The 19,225-nt window shown below is 41.1% G+C and overlaps 2 protein-coding genes and 2 long non-coding RNA genes across 5 annotated transcripts; 2 read left to right on the top strand and 2 right to left on the bottom strand.

Moving 5' to 3' along the window:
* Positions 1-9,908: 9,908 nt before the first annotated feature.
* LOC124200758 lies at positions 9,909-10,987 on the top strand. Of its 2 annotated transcripts, XR_006877366.1 has the most exons (3): positions 9,945-10,437; positions 10,509-10,691; positions 10,755-10,987. It is a non-coding gene; the product is annotated as an uncharacterized LOC124200758 (long non-coding RNA). The 2 variants fall into 2 exon arrangements; XR_006877365.1 differs by lacking the exon at positions 10,755-10,987 and having other exon boundaries at positions 9,909-10,437; positions 10,509-10,721.
* Positions 10,856-12,926, bottom strand: LOC124200757 (cytosolic iron-sulfur assembly component 3-like). The gene is made up of 7 exons (XM_046597063.1): positions 12,775-12,926; positions 12,606-12,710; positions 12,447-12,508; positions 12,185-12,384; positions 11,972-12,124; positions 11,292-11,906; positions 10,856-11,234 (listed from the first exon to the last, which is right to left on the bottom strand). The coding sequence occupies exons 1-7, from the start codon at positions 12,880-12,882 to the stop codon at positions 10,999-11,001; spliced, it is 1,479 nt and encodes a 492-aa protein (XP_046453019.1). The 5' UTR covers positions 12,883-12,926; the 3' UTR covers positions 10,856-10,998.
* A 1-nt stretch (position 12,927) lies between these two features.
* On the top strand, positions 12,928-17,388 carry LOC124200756 (protein HBS1-like). Its single transcript, XM_046597062.1, has 14 exons — positions 12,928-13,150; positions 13,217-13,285; positions 13,365-13,456; positions 13,517-13,784; positions 14,968-15,111; positions 15,190-15,310; positions 15,380-15,628; positions 15,713-15,942; positions 16,020-16,039; positions 16,115-16,325; positions 16,399-16,578; positions 16,655-16,854; positions 16,920-17,196; positions 17,279-17,388. The coding sequence occupies exons 1-13, from the start codon at positions 13,108-13,110 to the stop codon at positions 17,172-17,174; spliced, it is 2,082 nt and encodes a 693-aa protein (XP_046453018.1). The 5' UTR covers positions 12,928-13,107; the 3' UTR covers positions 17,175-17,196; positions 17,279-17,388.
* Positions 17,389-19,138, bottom strand: LOC124200760. The gene is made up of 3 exons (XR_006877367.1): positions 19,066-19,138; positions 18,854-19,009; positions 17,389-18,114 (listed from the first exon to the last, which is right to left on the bottom strand). It is a non-coding gene; the product is annotated as an uncharacterized LOC124200760 (long non-coding RNA).
* Positions 19,139-19,225: the final 87 nt, after the last annotated feature.

Below are 19,225 nucleotides of genomic sequence, written 5' to 3'. Positions count from 1 at the left end.
TCTTTAATGGAAATTATTTTTACTCGATGCCTACCATTGTTGGATCGTCCTGCAATATTAACTACAAGAACATCAATGTTTCAATTGTGTGTGCGGTGGTTTTGAATCTGTTTAGTGTGTACTATGATGGACTTTAATTATCCAGCCATGTATAGGAGAGAGTGAAGTCAAATACGACGCGGGTCAAATGAGAGAGTGGGTAAAAAATAGTAAGTTCTACTTCAAAATAAACAAAAAATTACTGTAAATGGGTATTTTTGTATTTCATTTGTTAAGAAATAAATTTTGCCGCCATTTAAGGTGTCCTACTAAAACTGTCAAAGGATTTAAAACTTTGAAAATACTGACATGTTATTGATTCATTTCTTTATCGTTTGCAATAAAATTTTTAATTCTCTAAGCGTTTTTTTCCGAATCAAGACAGCATTTTAAAAAAGGGCCGTTGTGTTGGGTGATTAGTTGGGACAGCTGAATCGTACGACATGGGACAGAAGTCGGTGGGGCTTATGAGGTGGATTTTCGGGCCATCACTATATCTTGGGACCCTTATCAATCGATAATCCATTCAAGTAAACAATTACCCGAAACCAAGCCCCCTCAATTTTTCCCCCATTAGCACTTGATAAGCACTTTCTTTTGCTATAATAAGAGAACTTTATGCAAAATTTGTCTTTGATGACAACCAAGACCAACATACACAGGAATTTCCTTCTGATGAACAATCAACGTAGTATTGCGAAATTAAGAAACATTTCTTCCTTACTTTGATTTGATGTCTTAATCTGTGTTTGACATTTAATGAATCTGGTTAAACCGTTTCTTTTCGTTCCATTCTAGTCGTTCCATTTTCGTATTCTAGTGATCCAGATTGTTATCGGGATTCTTTCTGCTGCCAATAATATTTTTCTAATTCGTCGTAACCGCGTACAGTTTCTCCTCTGTTACAGTTTCGCCTTGATGTGCAATCCTTATTTTGTGATTAGTACCGAAACAATTGGTGCATTTCTGCAACTTTGGTATGATTGCTTTTTTCTCTTTCTAATTCTTGGGGAATCTTAGTGGCCAATGCCTCTCGTTAAAAAAAATACAAGGTCTATTTTATTCTCTCGCACCTATGCCAGAAGAAGAAGAATTAATTGTTGTTTTCTGTATTTTGTTTTACTGGGGTTGTCAAATGCATTCTGATTCCCGTTGCTAGTTTTGAAGCTGTAGCTTATGACCAATGATCCAGCAACCACTGGATGCGGTTGGCTAAGATAGACTCCATTATTTTTGCACAAGCATGATATGAGAGAGATCGGTCGGTAGTACGATGGGTCGTCTGCTGTTTTGTCTGGTTTTAGGAGGGGGATGATGATGGATTGTTTCCATTGTTTGGGGATGAAGGAGCTGTTCAGGAGGGTGTTAAAGAGGTGCTGGAGATGAGTTTGGTTCGCTACTTTGAGGTTTTTCAGCATGGTGTTGTTAATGCGTTCCGTACCAACAGCTTTGCTTTTGGATTTGGGGATGCAGCGATCGATTTCTTCTGTGGTGATGAGGTCGTTGAGGATACTGTTAGTGCTGGATCTGATACTGGATACGATGGCGTCTTGTAACTGTGGGTTAGGAGGTATGTTGGTTGGAAATACTCTAATGATATGTTCAGCGAAAGTTTCAGATTTTCTAAGGGGGTCATTAGTTGTCGCGCCGTCGACGGTAATGTTGGTGCCATCCGGAAAGAGGTTAACGCCCTTGCCAGTTGTGCGTTTCACGAAAGGCCATAGCCGGGGTTGATCGCGGGTGCCCAGATTGGAGATAAAGGCCGTTCATGCATTTTTTTTTAAGATGACATTTTTTCTTCCTAGCTTCCGCCCGGCTCCATTTGTATCTTAGTGTAGGGGAGAGAAGGAAGTTCATTTTCTAAAGGATTTGTGGGCAGCGCATACTACTGCATTGCATTCATCATTCCACCATTGGCGACATTGGGCCTCGCATTTGTGTGAGGAAGGTTGGCTTAGCTTGAATAACTTGAAGTCTGCGGTCTATATGCTTTGGCAGAAGGTTGATGATACCTCCATTGGGTTGGTTAATAGGGAGTGAAAATTTGCGTCTTGGAGTGTTTCGTCGATGAGAGCCTTCCAGTCGCTTATTTTCTTCTCGTTTGTGTTCCAGGTGGCCGGTTGCCCTATGTTGCGTGCTGGTGATGCGTTCAGAAGGATAGTGAGGGGGAGGTGGTCGCTACACATGTGTTGGTTGGTAGTGATGTTGGATGAATTTGCAAGGCTTGATGAGGCGAGAGTTAGGTCAATTGTTGTGGGCTTACCTGTAGATGGGTCGATTCGTGTTCCCAGGTTGTGTGGAGTTAGGAGGCACATGGGCTCTCCGCTATTAGAGTCACGGTCACAGTCGGGGGGGTTTTCAATTCAAATGCCACAAAAGAATCTTCTTCTTTGAAGCTTTATTTGTAACATTTGCGCGTCTGAGATATTTTTTTGTAGGTTGTTTTTCTCGATCCTGTCATCACACCTGCGCCCGACGACCCCATCGATCTCTCTTTTCCCTCCATAAAACATCAGCAAAAAACCAAACAACAACGAAATTGCTGTTTAGTAAGGCCTCGGATATGGATCTCCCAGCTTTGTTGGTCTGTGTGCCGCTTTTCCACATGCTGTGGTGACCATTGAAATCGCTGCCTATTAGAATGGGGTTTGGTCTATTGAAGAGGAGTTCAATTCACACAATTCACGACATTTCCGCCACTTCGCAGTCGCCTTTGGGGACGTAGATAGAAATTATGTCGATTTGGGAGTTTGTGGAGGTTTTGATACTTGCAAAGATGGCTTTTATGGTGTCTGAGAGGGTTAAACTAAAGTGGGGAAAACTGAAATTCTTCTTGATGAGGATTTCCTTGCCTCCACCCGCTCTATTTGGGACGATCTTTCTTGATGACGTGGTAAGATTTAAAAATAAATTTGAAGTAGGGTTTTCAGTGGGTTTCGCATAGGAGAACAATGTCGGGGAAAACTGAGAATAGAGACTGCTTGAATTCTTCTAATTTTGCTTTGGTAAGCCCTCTTGCGTTCTATTGGATAACTTTGAGGTTGTTGGGGGGGAATGTGGGAAGGGCGTCTAATCATTGGGATTATCTGTCATTTTAGCCGCGGTGTTTTCCCAGGATTCATTAGTGTTAAGTAAGTGGTCACCCCACTGATCCTCCAAGTGAGAGTTGGTGGGGATAGGGGAGAGTTGTAGAGCAGTAGAGTTGAGGTTGGCCTGGTGGTACTTTGGTGGAGTTGTTGTGAGTACTGCTGTTAGTTTATTCAAGAGGAGATCGATTTTATCCGATGTATCGGCCTGTTGCGTTGCTACGGTAGTCTGCGATGCGGCAATATTATCCAATTTTTTCGAAGCTCCTGACGGTTACTTTTGTGGTGGGTATTAGGTCTTTCGCTATGGTACGGGTCTCTGACTGGAGCTCCGGGATGGAGTTTCTTTCAGGGCTTTCATTTCTTACTGCAGTATCTTGACCTGCTCTTGGAGGGAAATGATTTCCTGACTGTTGTTGGCATGGCTAGCTGGATTTTCTTGGGGGGTGGGTGGGCAGTGGTGTCCTCTTCTCGTTGCTGAGCTTGAGATAGCATTGAAGCGTTCGCGTGCTTCCTTAATAGTGATGCCTTCTAGGAAGGCCATTTTAATGATTTGCTTCATCTCAGAGTAGGCCGGGCAGGCGTTGCTGTCTGAGCCCTGGGTTTTGCTGTCGCAGTTTATGTAGAAGGTTGAGCATTCTTGGCCCGGGTGTTGGGGCTTCCCACAGTTCCTGCAACTCGTTGAAGACGATCCGCATCTCGAGATGGTGTTGCCTAATCTGTGACACTTCTTGCATTTTATGGAGGAGGGGATACATACCTGGACTCTATAGCTCATGGCCGCGACGAAAACTCTATCCGTGATTTCTTCCGAGAAGGTCAGAATGAAGTTTTCTGATGGAATATGTGGGCTGTCCCTCACAGGAGGGCGTTTCACCAGGTGACGTTTTATGTCTGCTAGGGCCTCGAGGAGTTCGTCTTTATGGTCCGAGGTGAGAAAACCGAATATGACGCCTTTTCTGATGGCCGCTGCGCTGTCGAGTAAGGAGGTTTTGATTTTTCTGTCGGCAATTTCACAGATGTTAAGTAGAAGGATTGTTGGGCTTTACTGATGGGGTGATCTTGATGTCTCCGCCTAGTAGGACTAAACTATCTCTCCGTTCGCCATGGGACGCGACAATTGCTTTGCTGAAAGCCTCTCGAGCTGCGATGACCATTTGTTTAAAGTTAGCCTCATCATCGATAACTTTTAGTATAACTGGGATAATGTCGGACTCTGTGTCGCGTGGTCTTTTAGATAGGGGACGGGAGAGTAAATCGGCCATTTTTCTTTTGTGTTTTGTGGGGGCGCTAAAAAGTCGGGATTTTCTATGCGTAGTGCACTAAAGTTTGGCTGTTTTATCCTAAAGGGTTAGGGACAGGTGCACAATGCACTGGCAGCTGCTGATATGTTGGAAACGAAACTCGTCCCCAACGGCTGACGACTAGATCCGGTCGCACCACCAGAATTCTAGTTCGTTTGCTGGAGTACGATCTTCGGTGCCCCCGATAGGTGGCCCCTCGTACAAGCCGCCCCATTAAGTGTCTCGTTGTGTCCCCCTTTCCCGCTATGCTGTCATGGTTAATTAGGGGATTAACATGCCTAATACTTCAACTGTGTACTATGAAAACGTTTCTCTGTCAAGTCTATTACAAGCAATCGGGCGCAAATCAACTCTTGTGTCTCACTTCAATTCAATTCATCTAATTTCGTTATGGTTTATTTAGACACGTATCCTATTCCGATCATGGTCCTTCGAACCCTCTAATTTTTAATCAGTATTTTGGTGCCCACTTTATGCAATCTGACCTAGCAAACTTGAACACCATTCGGTAAAGTAATCGCTCTTAGCGGGTATTTTTTAAAGACCCACTGTTCTGTCGTATCAATCTATCACTCCCCTTGTCGCTTAAATTGAATTTAGTTTGGTGTGTGTACGTGTACAATTTTAAACAAAATCGTTCGAACGTCATCGCCATTTTTTCGGCAAACCGCATGGCGGCCTGGGGAGTCAGAAATTCTGAGACGCCACAAACACACACACACTTAGCTGTGACTTCCATTTTGCAAATTTTTACCTTAATCAATTTAAGTAGCTATTCAACAAAACATTTTTTTTTCTTCTCAATTAATCTCAAACTTAGCAAAACAATTCCCTCTTCATACTTTGGATCTTCCCTTTTCGTAATTCATTCTTCGTAAGCTCACTGTCACTTCATTTCCGTTATTTCAAAATTTTCTCTTTCGCTCTCCACTTTAGTGGAACTCCAAGCCGGGCTCCTTTGTTCAATCAAAAATTCGTCCAGAGCAGAAAAGGAAGCGGAACGAGGCCCGCCAACGTGGAGAGATCCCGAAATGGACAGGCCCATTCTACCACCGCTCCACAAGAGCACAAGAGAGGGACGAATTGAGCGTTTCGTAATCGTCCCGTGTGCCGTAGAAACAAAGAGTGACAAGATTCCAAACACCAGAAGAAAGAGCAGAACTTCATCGTCTTATGCAAAGAGTCGACAAAAACGTCCGCGTAACCAGGGGGCAGTTGTTCAACGGCCAGGGCCCACAACCACACGTCGACCGGGAGGAAGGAGGAGCGGTTGGAGGAGAGGAAGAAGAAGCGGTTGGAGGAGGAGAAGTGGAAGAAGAGGAGGCCTTACAAGTGTTGTGGGATGATTTAACGATTGCAGAACCAGCACCGGTCGCTAACCCACCAGCACTCCAAGTGGCAGAACCACCCAGACAAGGGAGAAGGAGAGGCAGAGGCAACCCACTGCCCAGAGAGAGGTCCACTTCAAGGATCGGCTGGAACAGAAGATTGGAGCAACAACTGTAAGGCAATTAGTTACTTCTTCTTCACATAGTATTGTATCCTTGGGATGACGAATATTCGTTAAATACAAACTATGTTTCTCTCTCTATCAACTTAACTCTTATTCATAAAAAAAAAATTCTTATAGAAACCAACGAGATACCCGTACGCGACAGATAGCTTAAAAGTGCTTGTTTCAGCTTACAAAAATGGAAAAAATCCCTTGTTTACTAAAAACTTAGTGAGCTAACTTTGCAACACACAGAACCATGAAATATATAAGCTAAACGTAGCTGGTCCCGTGGTGAGCTAAGAATTGCTGTTTTTTCTGAAGCTTCATTCAGCTTACTCTCATCTATCATAGAAAAAAGGGGAAAATGAAGAAATGGCGCGCGCGCGCACCTTTCTTTAAGCTTAACTAAGCTAACTTTTTTATTTCTAAGCTTTTTCGTCAATTTTGGGTCACCTATCCAATAGCTGATGTGATGAGGGGTTGCTGAAATTATAGAATCTAGATTAAGAGAGCAGATTATGTACATATTGATTGCAGCATGCTGATTATTGATTAGGAGAAAAGTTAGCTGTTTTCGGCTGTTTTCAGCTTATATAATCGTTACTTTTCTAATCATAGCATAGAATAAGCTTACATTAACATAAGAATTATATAGCATAAAATCAAAAAGAAAATGTTAGCTGTTTTCAGCTTATTTTTTCCCTAGATGATAAAACGAAAGCTTACCCAAGCTTTTATTTTCATTATTTTTATTATTTCAAGTGATTTCAAGTAACTTTAAGAAGAATCAAAACCTAGGAAAAAAAAGTAAAAGTAAGTTCAAGCTTACTAAAAAAAAGTATGACCCGAGTTTAAGTCTGCCTGGTAAAATACAAGTAATTTTCAGCTGAATAAAGCTTGACAGAAAAAATCATCGACGGAATAAAAAAAATCTAGCTACGTCAAGCAAAACAAACCTAACTCTTTGGCTACTATATACAATACAAGCTAATGTAAGCTAACGTAAGCTTGGGAAACGGGGGAAAAAATAAAAAAGCACTTTTAAGCTATCTGTCGCGTACGGGTAAGCAATTAGCTGAACTCCATAATAAATCAACAAATTTTTTCAGTACAAGCAGGAACTCCAGCTTATTAGAAGGTGAACGAAGGGTCGAGCCAAAACTTAGCTGACCCATCGCTCGTCACTGAGAGAAAGGAGAAAGAAAAACATTTCGCTCTCCGACAACACCGCAAGAGGCACTGCACTCAAAACTTGAAAGCAGCAACTCAAGCAATCAACAACTCAAACACAGGCTTTGCCGATTCACAAATTTAAACAAACAATTTAATCTAACAAATTTTTCCTTTCAAAACAAACAAGATGGCCGCCCCAACAAACGAAGCCCCCGAAGAGGGATTAAAGGACATGTCACACGCTGAATTAACAATATTTATCAATACCAGGCTGTGGCAATGGACAAAAAAACCTCAACCTCGTGATGGGAGCAGAATGCGATCTAAGAAGCATGTACAGCAAATTTAAGCGACTAACCCTAGGGGTCCAAAGAGATTTGGAACACGCCAGGGCAAATGAAAACCAGCTGGACAGCTGGAAGAGGAACACAACCAACAAATCGAAGTAGAGGTAGAAGTCTCAGCCGCACTCCAGCTCGGGAAACGAAAAAAAAAAGAATACAAGATTCTTGTGGCTGCGGAGGAACGAAGACGGCAAGACCAAATAAATATAGAAAACATCTGCTGATGTTTGACGCACAGAAAAGGGCAGCAGACGCGGCCAGGGCCCAAGATAAAGCCGATCGTGACGCTCTTAGGGCCCAAAAAAAAGTCGATCCTGACGCTGCCACGGCCTAAGAGAAAGCATATCAAGACGCTACCAGGGTCCAAGAAAGAGCCTATCAAGACGCTGCCAGTGCCCCAAAAAGAGCCTATCAAGACGCTGCAAGAGCACAAGAAAGAATCCTCTTTCAAAAAAAAATGCAGAATCAAAAAGATTTTCTCCAACAATTTATTGCTGCTCTTCCAGCAGCAGCTGCACCAGGAGCTGCCAACTAAGCTCCAGCCGCAGCTACTTCAACCAAACTACCGAAGAGACAAATCAAGCCGTTCAAAGGATACGTGCTAGAATGGTCGTCCTTCTGGGAAGGCTACAACGCAGCCGTCCTAGCGGTAAAAAAATTCGGATACCTCAAGGGCTATTTAAAAGGTGAAGCGCAGCTGTGTGTAGAGAATCTTGAGTTGACGGACGCCAACTACACCGTAGCAGTAAACCTCCTGAAGGCGGTGTACGGCAAACCGGACGTTCTCATCAAGGCCCATACCCAAAAACAGGACACGCTTCAACCAGTGAAAGACATGGCTGATACCGCTGCCTTCAGATGCTTCCAGCTGACTCTCCAGTCACACATCAACGCATTGGAGACTCTTGGAGTAGCAAGGACAAGCCGTGGGGCTCTTTTAGGATCGAGAATTCTGCGCTCGACCCCCCTCAAGATCCAAGCTGAATGGACAAAGTCAGCAGCGAACAAAGTAAAAGATATTGACCAGGTCCTAAAATGCATCGAAGAACAAGTTGAAGCAGCAGAGCGACTCAGCCGTCTGAGAGCTCAAAAACCAAAGCCGGTCCAAAACTCTCAACAACCGGCCAAAGCAGCACCAACAACAACACCAACAGTTTCTCAGCTCGGAGTCTGCAGCAAGCCGACTCCTCAACAAAACATCCGAGTAAAACAAGAAGAAATGGCAGCCCACCGGGACAAAGAGCAGAAACCCAGGGGGACATTTTTGTCCCATCCAGAGTGACTTTAAAATGTCCCCCTGGTGGGTGTGTTATAAATTATTTGGGAAAACTGGAAAAAGGTAGCTTTTTGTTATTAAAATAACTAGCTTAACTTTATAATCGATTGATAGAATATCGATTAACATCTCGATCGATTATTAAAGGAACAGCTTAAACTGACTCCACAGCCGTTCGTCTGCATTGTTTGGGGCCTTAATTAGGCTCCTCCTACCAAAGATGGCTGAACAGCCAAATTTGGGAAGGAGGAGCCTAATACAGCTTTAAACTTAAATGTCTCGCCAAATAAATTTTTTCGAGGTAACAAACCTCTTGAAAAAATGATCCCCGTGACAAATTACCCTAGCATAGTTAAATACAAAAAATCTTTATTTTCCGTGCGTGTACCCTATTACAAATTTTTATTTACATTTTTTAAACGATGCAACTGGCCGATTTTGTCCGCCTTGATTGGTAATTAAAGAAAAAGTAATTAGAAATAGTGTTCATGAAAAAGATTTATAATTACAATTTGTTCTAGGTACACTACCCTTTTTCAGCTAAAATGACTGGACTACATTGACTGTGAGTTTCGCACGTTGAAAGCAAAATAAAGTTGGACATTTTAATGATATATTAAATGGTAATCTCAAAAATTGAATAAATGGTAATCTAAAAAATTGAAAGATATGAAAAAAAAACTTTGATCTTACTATAGTCTATCGTAGTCTATTTGATAGTCGTGTCCGCACGAAATAGATAAGAGTTTATTCTGCAGGATTAAAAAGTTTGTACGCCTCTTTTAACCTTTTTGTTTCTAGCGCTGTGAGATCCGCTAATATTCGAGTGGAAAAAACAGGTGCCGCATTTTCTTGCTCAACAAGAAACTGTTGTTAGAACTAGAAACTAGAAAGTGGACGCAACGGCTTGCGGATGCGGCATGAATTCGGCCCTGTGTTATTTCATCTCGATGTAGAGCGGCGGCGGCTAGACCGATAGGGTACACGCACGGCGACGCACGGAAAATAAAGATTTTTTCTTTTTAATTCGGCTAGGGTAATTTTTTACGGGTATCATTTTTTTCGAGAGGTTTGTTACCGCGAAAAAATGTATTTGGCGAGACATTTAAGTTTAAAGCTGTATTAGGCTCCACCTTCCCAAATTTGGCTGTTCAGCCATCTTTGGTAGGAGGAGCCTAATTAAGGCCCCAAACAATGCAGACGAACGGCTGTGGAGTCAGTTTTAGCTGTTCTTTTAATAATCGATTTGTAGAATATCGATTAACATCTCTCGATCGATAACCGGACATGTCCGGTTCTCGCCTGTGTAAGAATAAATTCGCCTCTGACGTCGTTTGATTTAATCCCGGATTTATTTGTATCAATTTTTGCCCGACTTTATTTGCTTAGTTTTACGTGACTTGGCCTTTAGCCCTTTACCCATTCTGAATATCTTGATAAAGAAGCCAATTTCGTTTTGTGCCAGATTTTTGTATAAGAAAATCGAGATCGCCGGACGCCCGTCACATTTTGCTGCCATAACATTAACATAAAGCCTACCGGAAATACTATGCAGATCCATATTCAAACAAAAAAGGTTGCGATCGAAAGATTTTTAATCTTTAATCAATCACTTCTGTTATTGCTGATACGAGTTTCGTGGAACTGGGCCCAATTCTGAAGCGTGTCTATATTTTCTCTCTAATATGCCGACCAGTAAAATTAATCGAAAATAAGCAAGGTAATATAAAAGGGGAAGAAGAGGAATTTTATAGAGAGAAAAACGTATTATAAAATAATCATTTGGCACAGAGATCCCGTGGAAAATCACGACTAATAGCCGGAATTTATATCATCTTCTTTATCTATGGCGCACTAGTATACACTACCAGATAATCATGATATACGCAACAACCACCTATCTACGGGGTTGGAGCTGGCCAAACATGAGGATGATGATATTAACGTCTAATTTGCAAACGACATTTTTTTCAAGTATCATTTTAATATACTATTTTAACGTGATAGAGGTTTTACTGTGTGGAATATTTTATGTAGGGTTATCGAAATTGCCCACCCATAAGTAATATTTGGCACTAACATCAATAGAGTATTCATTTAAATACTCTATTACATTACATACATACGATTTAAAAATATAATATAGAAAAATGTGTAATTCATCATTTGGATACATTTTAACTAGTTTTTTTTTGTAACTTAGAGTGCCGGTGATATTTATTTTCAAAATTGAATGATGAACATTCCAAATAAACCCCATTGCACCAGAAGTAGTTTTCTTCTACCACTTAACAGTTAGAGCATTAGTTGACTTCTGCACAGCGTGGTAGTTGGTTCTTAACCTTTTCAATCGTTCCTCAATCGAAGATTTTCCAAGCCAGGCATGACTTAAATCATCAGCTTTCGTCTCATCAATATCATGCTTTTCGATTTTCGTATGGAGAATCTCTAGGTTTGATAAAAGTATCTTTGTTTCATTAGATTCCAATCGCAATTGAGCTCCACCATTTAGACAACCTAATGCAATTGATATGTCAGGAATTTTTCTTTTTGTGTATCAAATTTAAAACTTACCAGATGGACAGGCCATGACTTCGACATAGTCATACGTACGCTTCTTCCGCTTCATTTTTTGAACTAGATTTTGAATATTTCGGAATCCGTTGCAAATTGCCACACTAAGAACCTGCTGTCCATCCATTTCAAGGAATGCTTCTCTGATATCCGAATTTTTAACTGGCTGGAACGTGATGTGTTCCAGGGTCACATCATAAAGCTCTTTGGCGGCAAATCGCAACACATGCTCTGCATAACCTCCTGAGCCGGATCCAGATGGTATATTCCACGTCGGAATCTCGGCTTTACTCAAATGATCAACGTGAGATGAATCCAGGTCGGTGAACTCAACATCTAGTTCCTCAAGTATCTGCTCGATTTCGACAGGAGTTATAACGAAATCAACATCCTTGGTTTGCTGATCCTCGCGAAGGAAATCGCTACGAGACGCTTCCAATTTTTTATCGAAACACGGCATTATCATGACGACGGCGAGACGCGAAGCATCCGTTTGAAGTTCGTTGGGAAGTAAATCTTTGATAAATGTAGCGGCTATTTGCTGTGGAGACTTAACTTCACTAATGTGCGGTAAGATCCAGCTTCCGTGAGTTTTCTCCGCGTAACATATCCAACCTTAAAACAAACGTGCAGCAAATCAACAAACGTAAAGAAAGAAAATTAAATTAGCATTTCAATACCAGGGCAAGCAGAAGCAAGTACTGGAACTGATGTAGCATTGGTTGACTTTTCTCTGAATCTTTGAACAAAATCATGTCCACACTCAACTAGGCACATATCTGCAAATGATTCAACATCAAACACTTTTGCAGCACCAAGTTGCCTAAAAAGAGCTTTAATAACTCAACAGAATTAATAATGAGTTTTCAAACATTTACACGATGGAAATATACCTGATAGTTTAGCTCTTGCTTCTATGGGAGATACTTGGAATTTGTTTGCAAATGAAAGAATTGGCTGGGATGAAAGCCCCACTACAATCTTATCATACACTCTACTTTCTGAAGACAGCTGAATTTCTTTGCATAGCTTTAAGAATTCTGTGTGATTTTGTTGGCCAATCAACACACTCTCGGCAGATGTTATGCATCCACTGTAAAATTTAACAATGTTACACAATTGTGTCTTAATAAAATGCATGAACTGAAAAGTCACCTGCAAGCTAAACAGTCATTGAGAGTAATCTGTGCTTTCTCTAACTTTTCTGGTTGTCCTTCCTACAGGAAACATTTAAAGAAATTACATATTTATACCAAGGATATTTACATAATAAACCCTATAAGCCTGAAGTGAAATATTACTTGTCCCATGTACCTTATTGATTTGGGTGTAAATGCCATCGTCGCCGATTTGGATTTTGGCACTTCCAGCAGAAGTAACTTGTTTTACATTTGCTGTCTTAGCAGGCTTAATGCATTCCTAAATAAAAAAATTTCAGCATTTGTTCAACAATAATAAAATTGTGTCATCTCAATTTGCATACTTGAGAAGGATTGATGAAGTCATCCAAGTCTGTCAGCTGTACAATACTGCTGAATCTTGAACTGGTAGCCATACTTGTTGTTTTGTGTTTTGTTATTGTTGTAAACATGTAAAGAAGGCTGGCGTTTGTCAACTGTTTTTACATCCGTACTCTTTTTAGTACTACCTTCTTTCGGAGGAAGGGAAATTTCACTTTACTTGTCGAAACCTCGAAACCCACTGTTGATTGGATCATTTAACTAGAAACTAGAAATCGTTTCTTTACAAAATTAATTTCATTTGAATAATTTCTTTTATTAATTTCCTTAACTTCCGGACTATTCATTATAACAGAATGGCTAGGCATAGGAACGTTCGAACTATGAATTATGACGAAGGTAATTAACTAAACGTAATGCAAATTTCATTTATCTTTTTCATAATGTCAAAAATTTTTTGTGTAGAGTACGATGGTTATGATGATGTCTACGGCCACTCTGTTGAAGATGATTTTGCATCATCGCCGAGCATGCGTAATTATCATGAATTGAAAGCTTTAGTTTAATTGAGAAATTGTAATGTTTTGACTCATTGACGTCCGGCCATGTACAGAACACTTCCTCTACGATAGAAATCAAGAGCATCAGATGTCTGCCTACATTCAGTCTGACATTCCTGAAGAAGAAGAAGAGTTGACGCCAGAAGTATTTATTTTTCTTTGTTACATTTTCTCACAACTACTATACATTATTTTTCTGTACAAGGAATCTAAAAATGGGGCTGGTGTTAGTGCTCCACCTAGAATACCACCATTAGGAGAATTGGAACAGGCCCAATTGTATTCATGTCTGGATCTTCTTAGAGATAGGATGGGAGATGCACTGTCAGAACAAGCAGGAATCAATGCAATTCTTGCAGCTAATTTTGATGCTGAAAAGGCGCTTGACCAGCTGTTAAGGAATTCTTTTCCTGTTTCATTGAAAAAAGTCTCAAAACCAACAATCAGAGAAAAAACAGTTCCTGCAATTCAAGGTATAAACATTATGATACACAAAATAGTTAAGTCTTATGCTGTGTTGAACAACTCAAAGCTGTATCATTTGAAAACCAATTTCCCCTAGCAAATATTTGAGATATGCATTTTATTTTTTTGTTTAAGCAATTAAGCAATTTAATTAGTCAGTTTTGAATTTATTTATCAACCTACATAGAATTAATGGTTTCCTTTTTTTTTCATTTGTTATTCTACATGTTGGTGATGACGCTGCATCTGTTTTCCTTTGAATGCTGTTCACTAAGGTAAGATATTACACCTAGCATTAGTACTGATAAAATAAGCTTGAGCCAACTTGCAACACTTCATTTATCGAAGAATAATCCAGCTGCGGAACGATCGACTCCTAATCGTATAGTGTCGTCTTTTAAGCCGAATCCAGTAGCCAATAACATTTCTGTGACCAATCCGCTTGCTGCCAAGCCAAAATTGGCTGATTTGGCTAAGATAAGCTTGGGTAATCCAAACCTCTCGAAAAGCGTCGGATCGAGCGTAGTCCGCCCGTCTTTATCTGAGTTAGCGCGAGTAAATTTGCAACCCCAAAATTTAAGCGGAGGGTATGTTCCACGCTTGCGATTTTTACCCGGTCAAGTTCCGAACGTCCGACCAGGGATTTCAGAAACTGACGTTAGTTTGAATTTGGCGTCGGCTCTACGAAGTAAATGCTCGGTAGTAGAAGAGCGGAAAAGGACACAGTCGGAAAATGTTTCAGAAATTTTACCAAATTTGCCCATGACTTCCGACTCCAGTCCGCTTGATTTGGCGCTCGTTTGCCGCCAGGCGTCGCCATTGGGTCGCGTAATGGTCGCCAACAGCTTACCGTCCAAGACTGTCTTTACAAAATTTCAACGATCAGTAATGGCTTCGAACGCATCTGTTACAATCAAACCATTCGATTTTACTAGTCCATCTCCGGACGATCTCATTAGGAGTCGCCTTCGCGGCAATTAAGCTGTCACTTCCTTTGCTTTTTCACAATTAATTTTTTTTTCTTATCATTCTTAAAAGATCCCACCTTTTCCCATCTCTCTGTAGTTATTGATAGTGGCCGTCAATACAGAACTTGCTTTTTCGATAATCATATTTATTGTATACCATTTGACCGGTAAAAAAAAGTGAATTTTCAGCTTATTGGTTTCATTTGAACCTGGTGGTTAACAGTGGAAACAATCAGAGGATCAGTGACTAAAGAAGAAAAAATCCCAGTGAAAGTAGTTCCTACCAAAAAGGTTTCGACCGGCTTTACGGTGGCTTCAACCAGTTCCAGTGTCAACGTTGCAACTGAAAGCCAGTCAGCCAAGCAAGGTTATTCTCTCTTTATTTCAATTCTAATAGATTATCTTGTAAATTTAAAACACTTTTGCTTGAAAAAAAACCAATCAGAATCGGCAGTAGAAGAGACAAGTCGGCAGCTAGGTTTCCTTCGAACGCCAGGGGCCACTCCAAGGTCTACATCTCCTGCAGACCGTGAAGTTACACCTTTTGCCACTCCCAAATCTCAGTCGTAATTTATCAATTTAAAAATTATTTATTTTTCTCTGATTTGAATAACCGCAATATCCCTCCTGCCCAGGCGCTCGCGAGAGAGTCGGCTGGACGCCGCCAGTGAATACGTCAAGGAGCGCGGCGGAACCAAGGCGTTGCTCAATTTAGTTGTTGTCGGGCATGTCGATGCGGGAAAGTCAACGTTGATGGGTCACTTGCTTTTCCGGTTGGGCCAGGTTTCCGCCAAGCAGATGCACAAATACGAGCAAGAGTCTAAGAAACTTGGAAAGCAATCGTTCATGTACGCGTGGGTACTCGATGAAACTGGGGAAGAAAGGTAAATACCACAAGTTAGCAAATGTTTTTGAAGAGTGTTCAATCAATGCAACGTAATTGCTGAAAATGTGTATCTTTTGATTAGAGCACGTGGAATCACAATGGACGTGGCCCAGTCGCAATTTGAAACGGAAAGCAAATCCATAACCCTTTTAGATGCGCCTGGACATCGAGACTTTATTCCTAATATGATTTTCGGAGCAGCTCAAGCCGATGTTGCCCTATTGGTTGTCGACGCCACCACTGGTGAATTTGAAACAGGATTTGAAAGTGGCGGGCAAACTAGGGAACATGCTCTCCTCGTGCGATCTCTCGGTATGATCAATTCATTCTTTGTGTTTTTACTCCGTTGATCTTGTTTGAAATTGATTTTTATGTCTGATTTTTTTTAGGTGTCAGCCAGTTGGGAGTCGTAAGTTCATTTTTATTTGATAAAAAATGTATCGAAATTTCTAACTTTAAGCTTTGAAACGAATATTCAACTAAGGTCGTCAACAAGTTGGATATGGTGGGTTGGTCACGTGATCGTTTCAATGAAATCTCGGCTCGCTTGGGTGCCTTTTTAAGACAAGCCGGCTACAAAGAGCAAGATGTATTCTACGTTCCTGTTTCCGGGCTCAGCGGAGAGAATCTCACCATTTCTAGCGAGCCCAAACTCACCGAGTGGTACAGCGGACCGACTTTGCTTCAAGCTATCGGTACACAATATTTCCATACGTTTCAAAGCCTAGCAGCTGTGTACGTTTTAACGATTGCAACTTTGGTATGTAGACAAATTTCGACCACCGGAACGTGCTCTAAATCGACCTGTTCGCTTCGTGATCAGTGATATCTTTAAAAGTGTGGTCGGTAGCTCTGGCTGTTGCTTGGCCGGTCGTCTTGAAAGCGGAATGATTCAGACCACTGATAAACTTCTAGTAATGCCTTTAAACGAAGTCATCCAAATAAAAAGTATTCTTTTTTTAATTATTTTTATTCTAATTGGATTCCTAAAAAATAACGTGTAATGTTTTATTATTTTTTGTAGATATCGCCATCAACGACAACTCAACGGGGTCATGTTTCGCCGGCGACCAAGTGGTGCTGACTGTAAGTGGTGCTGATCTCAGTGACGTCAGCCTTGGCTCTGTCTTGTGCGACCCCAGCCAGCCAATTAAAGTGACTTCACGCATTCAAGCCCGTGTGGTGATATTCAACGTCGACATCCCCATCACCAAAGGCTATCCGGTAAAATAAAATGGACTCTCACATTTGTAAATCTTCTTTTAAATGAACCGTTTGATTGTCTGCAGGTGGTGATTCATTATCAATCCCTGTCTGAAGCAGCTACGATCACCAAACTAATTGCCCAGATTCACAAGAGCACCGGTGAAGTGATTCGAAAACGGCCTCGATGCTTAACGAAACAAACCAGCGGTCTGGTGGAAATTGAAATTTCTCGTCCCATCTGCATGGAACTTTACAAAGATTACAGGGAACTGGGTCGATTCATGATCCGGGCAAGCGGTACGACCATCGCCGCCGGGCTCGTCACGAGTATCATGTGACGTCAATTACTTTCTCGTTAAGGTATTCCATCGAAACGGTGCATTAATTGTGTTTATTACCAAGCCGTTTGACATGTCCAGTAACGCACACTTTCTATTTTTAGATTGGGCAAGAATCGGTGGCGATGGATATTGCTTCCAATGCTGGAAAATTTTGTTGCGGTTTTCTTTGTTTTTTTGTGCATTGGTCCCAAATATAATGAGATGACGAGGACATGGAAGTGTTTTTTTCTGTTTTTCACACGACTTTGAACCGAATAGAAAGCAGCTAGCGCCTGGTAATTCACAGCGAAGGATCGGTATTGACGTAGTTTTGCCGTGTTATTTCAATTGATGATTGGTCTAGTCGAATCACATTGTCATTTATTTATTTCAGTATCAGCCGTATATAGCCAACAAAGTGCTAAGTGCCAAGCTATTACTTTCAGGGGATAGACCACAAAGCCAGTCAGTTTTATTGTCGAAGGGAAAATGGCTTTCACAATGGATACTTTCTCGCCAAAATTGGATTCAAGGGGAATCCAGCGGGTCGGGAGAAAGACCCTTTTTATTATTTTTTGTTTCTTTTAGGACCTGCGATTATACTCGATGCTGGGTGAGTAGCTGCTACCGCTACCGTTGCTAACGTTTCCGATTATAAAACACGGATGGAGTTTCGCCATTGGTTCTACTGACATTCACACAGATTCAACATTGACAATAGGGAAGTTGTTTCTTGGACTCTTTAGGGACTACGTGACGGTGAATAAAAGCATAAAAATGTACTTGGAACATAAAATAATAATGAGGTACACATTATACACCGCTATTAGTAGCTTTGGTCAATTTCCCTTTGTTTTTTACCTGAATTTATTTAACTTTCCCAATGTCGTCCAATCCTTTTTGTGGAAAAACCATTGACGTAAGTGCGGAAATAGGCATCTGTAGTTTCTTGCACCATCTGAAAACAAAATGTTAAAATTTTTTTTGAAAAATGATTGAGTATTTTATACTTATTCTATTGTAACTAGAGTTTCTCCATCTACCGGTAAAATTTATCCATAATTGCAGATTAATAGTCCCTTTGAAATGTAATCCTGAAACACATATGGTTTGCCGGTTCGTTGGCATATCCCGGGCGCGTGTATGGTTATAAGGGGGAGAGGCTAGACAGCCGGATATAGATCGATAGAAGGGAAGACTAGACTTATACTGCCGACTATATTATATGCCAAGACGGAAACACTGAAATGATCAATTGATCCGTTGATTATGGAGCACACACTAGTAGTATAACTGCTCCAATTAAAAATGCGTCCGTATCAGCAGGCTTGGCCTTAATAAAATTCCGCTGCAGTAGTCAACACACGTCCGTCTCTATACACCCAAAACAAATTAAAATTCTAGAAATGCCACGCAATTTCCAGGTCTCTCTACACAATTCGTTTTTTTTTTTAAATTATCTCGACGTGTTTTTTTCCCGTTTTGCGTCCGAACCATTTTCAACTTATATCTAACTCAATGGCACTATCGGCAAAAGTGTTTGCGTGTTTGTGTGTTTTCGCAGCTCTATAGCTACGTGGCTGCGATCACGCATTCCTGCGGCTGATTGCGTCACTCCGCTGCTGGCTTCTCGATTCGAATAATATTCAGTGATCGTGAGGGCGCGTTGCCTTGGCCAATCAAAGTTGGAATCTCACCAAAGAAGAAGACGAAGAAAGAAAGAAGACGACGACGACGGTGCGGAGAACTTTTGTTTATGATAATTACACATAGACGCGTCGTTCAATTGATTATCCATTATCCTTATGCGGTAGACGGGGGCGAGATATGGCGCTTTCGTCAACCTGTGTTACCTGTGACGAAAAAACCTTTTTTTCTTATAAACAAAACCCACACGTCCAATATATACTTATGGCCAGCACACGGTGTACAAGCACAAATAAGAATCTTGCAAATCAGCAGCCGGACTTGTGCTGCTGCTGCGATTGACAGAGGGGCTACCGAAACGGCCATCACCCATCGTCGAATTTCAGTTGTCTCTCTGGCCATTATCCAACGCTCGCCATGTG

The sequence above is a fragment of the Daphnia pulex genome, chromosome 8 (genome assembly GCF_021134715.1).
Source record: "Daphnia pulex isolate KAP4 chromosome 8, ASM2113471v1".
NCBI classification, from domain to species: domain Eukaryota; kingdom Metazoa; phylum Arthropoda; class Branchiopoda; order Diplostraca; family Daphniidae; genus Daphnia; species Daphnia pulex.
This window is presented reverse-complemented; position numbering and strand designations above follow the sequence as displayed.

What these genes read in the sequence shown, in the direction of transcription:
- LOC124200757 (XM_046597063.1), bottom strand. Translation starts at nt 12,882, where the DNA reads ATGTTTACAACAATAACAAAACACAAAACAACAAGTATGGCTACCAGT. An exon ending in ACTTCATCAATCCTTCTCAA is followed by an intron (nt 12,711 to 12,774) that starts GTATGCAAATTG and finishes TTTTTTATTTAG; the next exon opens with GAATGCATTAAGCCTGCTAA. An exon ending in TTTACACCCAAATCAATAAG is followed by an intron (nt 12,509 to 12,605) that starts GTACATGGGACA and finishes TGTTTCCTGTAG; the next exon opens with GAAGGACAACCAGAAAAGTT.
- LOC124200756 (XM_046597062.1), top strand. Translation starts at nt 13,108, where the DNA reads ATGGCTAGGCATAGGAACGTTCGAACTATGAATTATGACGAAG. An exon ending in GATGAAACTGGGGAAGAAAG is followed by an intron (nt 15,629 to 15,712) that starts GTAAATACCACA and finishes TCTTTTGATTAG; the next exon opens with AGCACGTGGAATCACAATGG. An exon ending in GTGTCAGCCAGTTGGGAGTC is followed by an intron (nt 16,040 to 16,114) that starts GTAAGTTCATTT and finishes TATTCAACTAAG; the next exon opens with GTCGTCAACAAGTTGGATAT.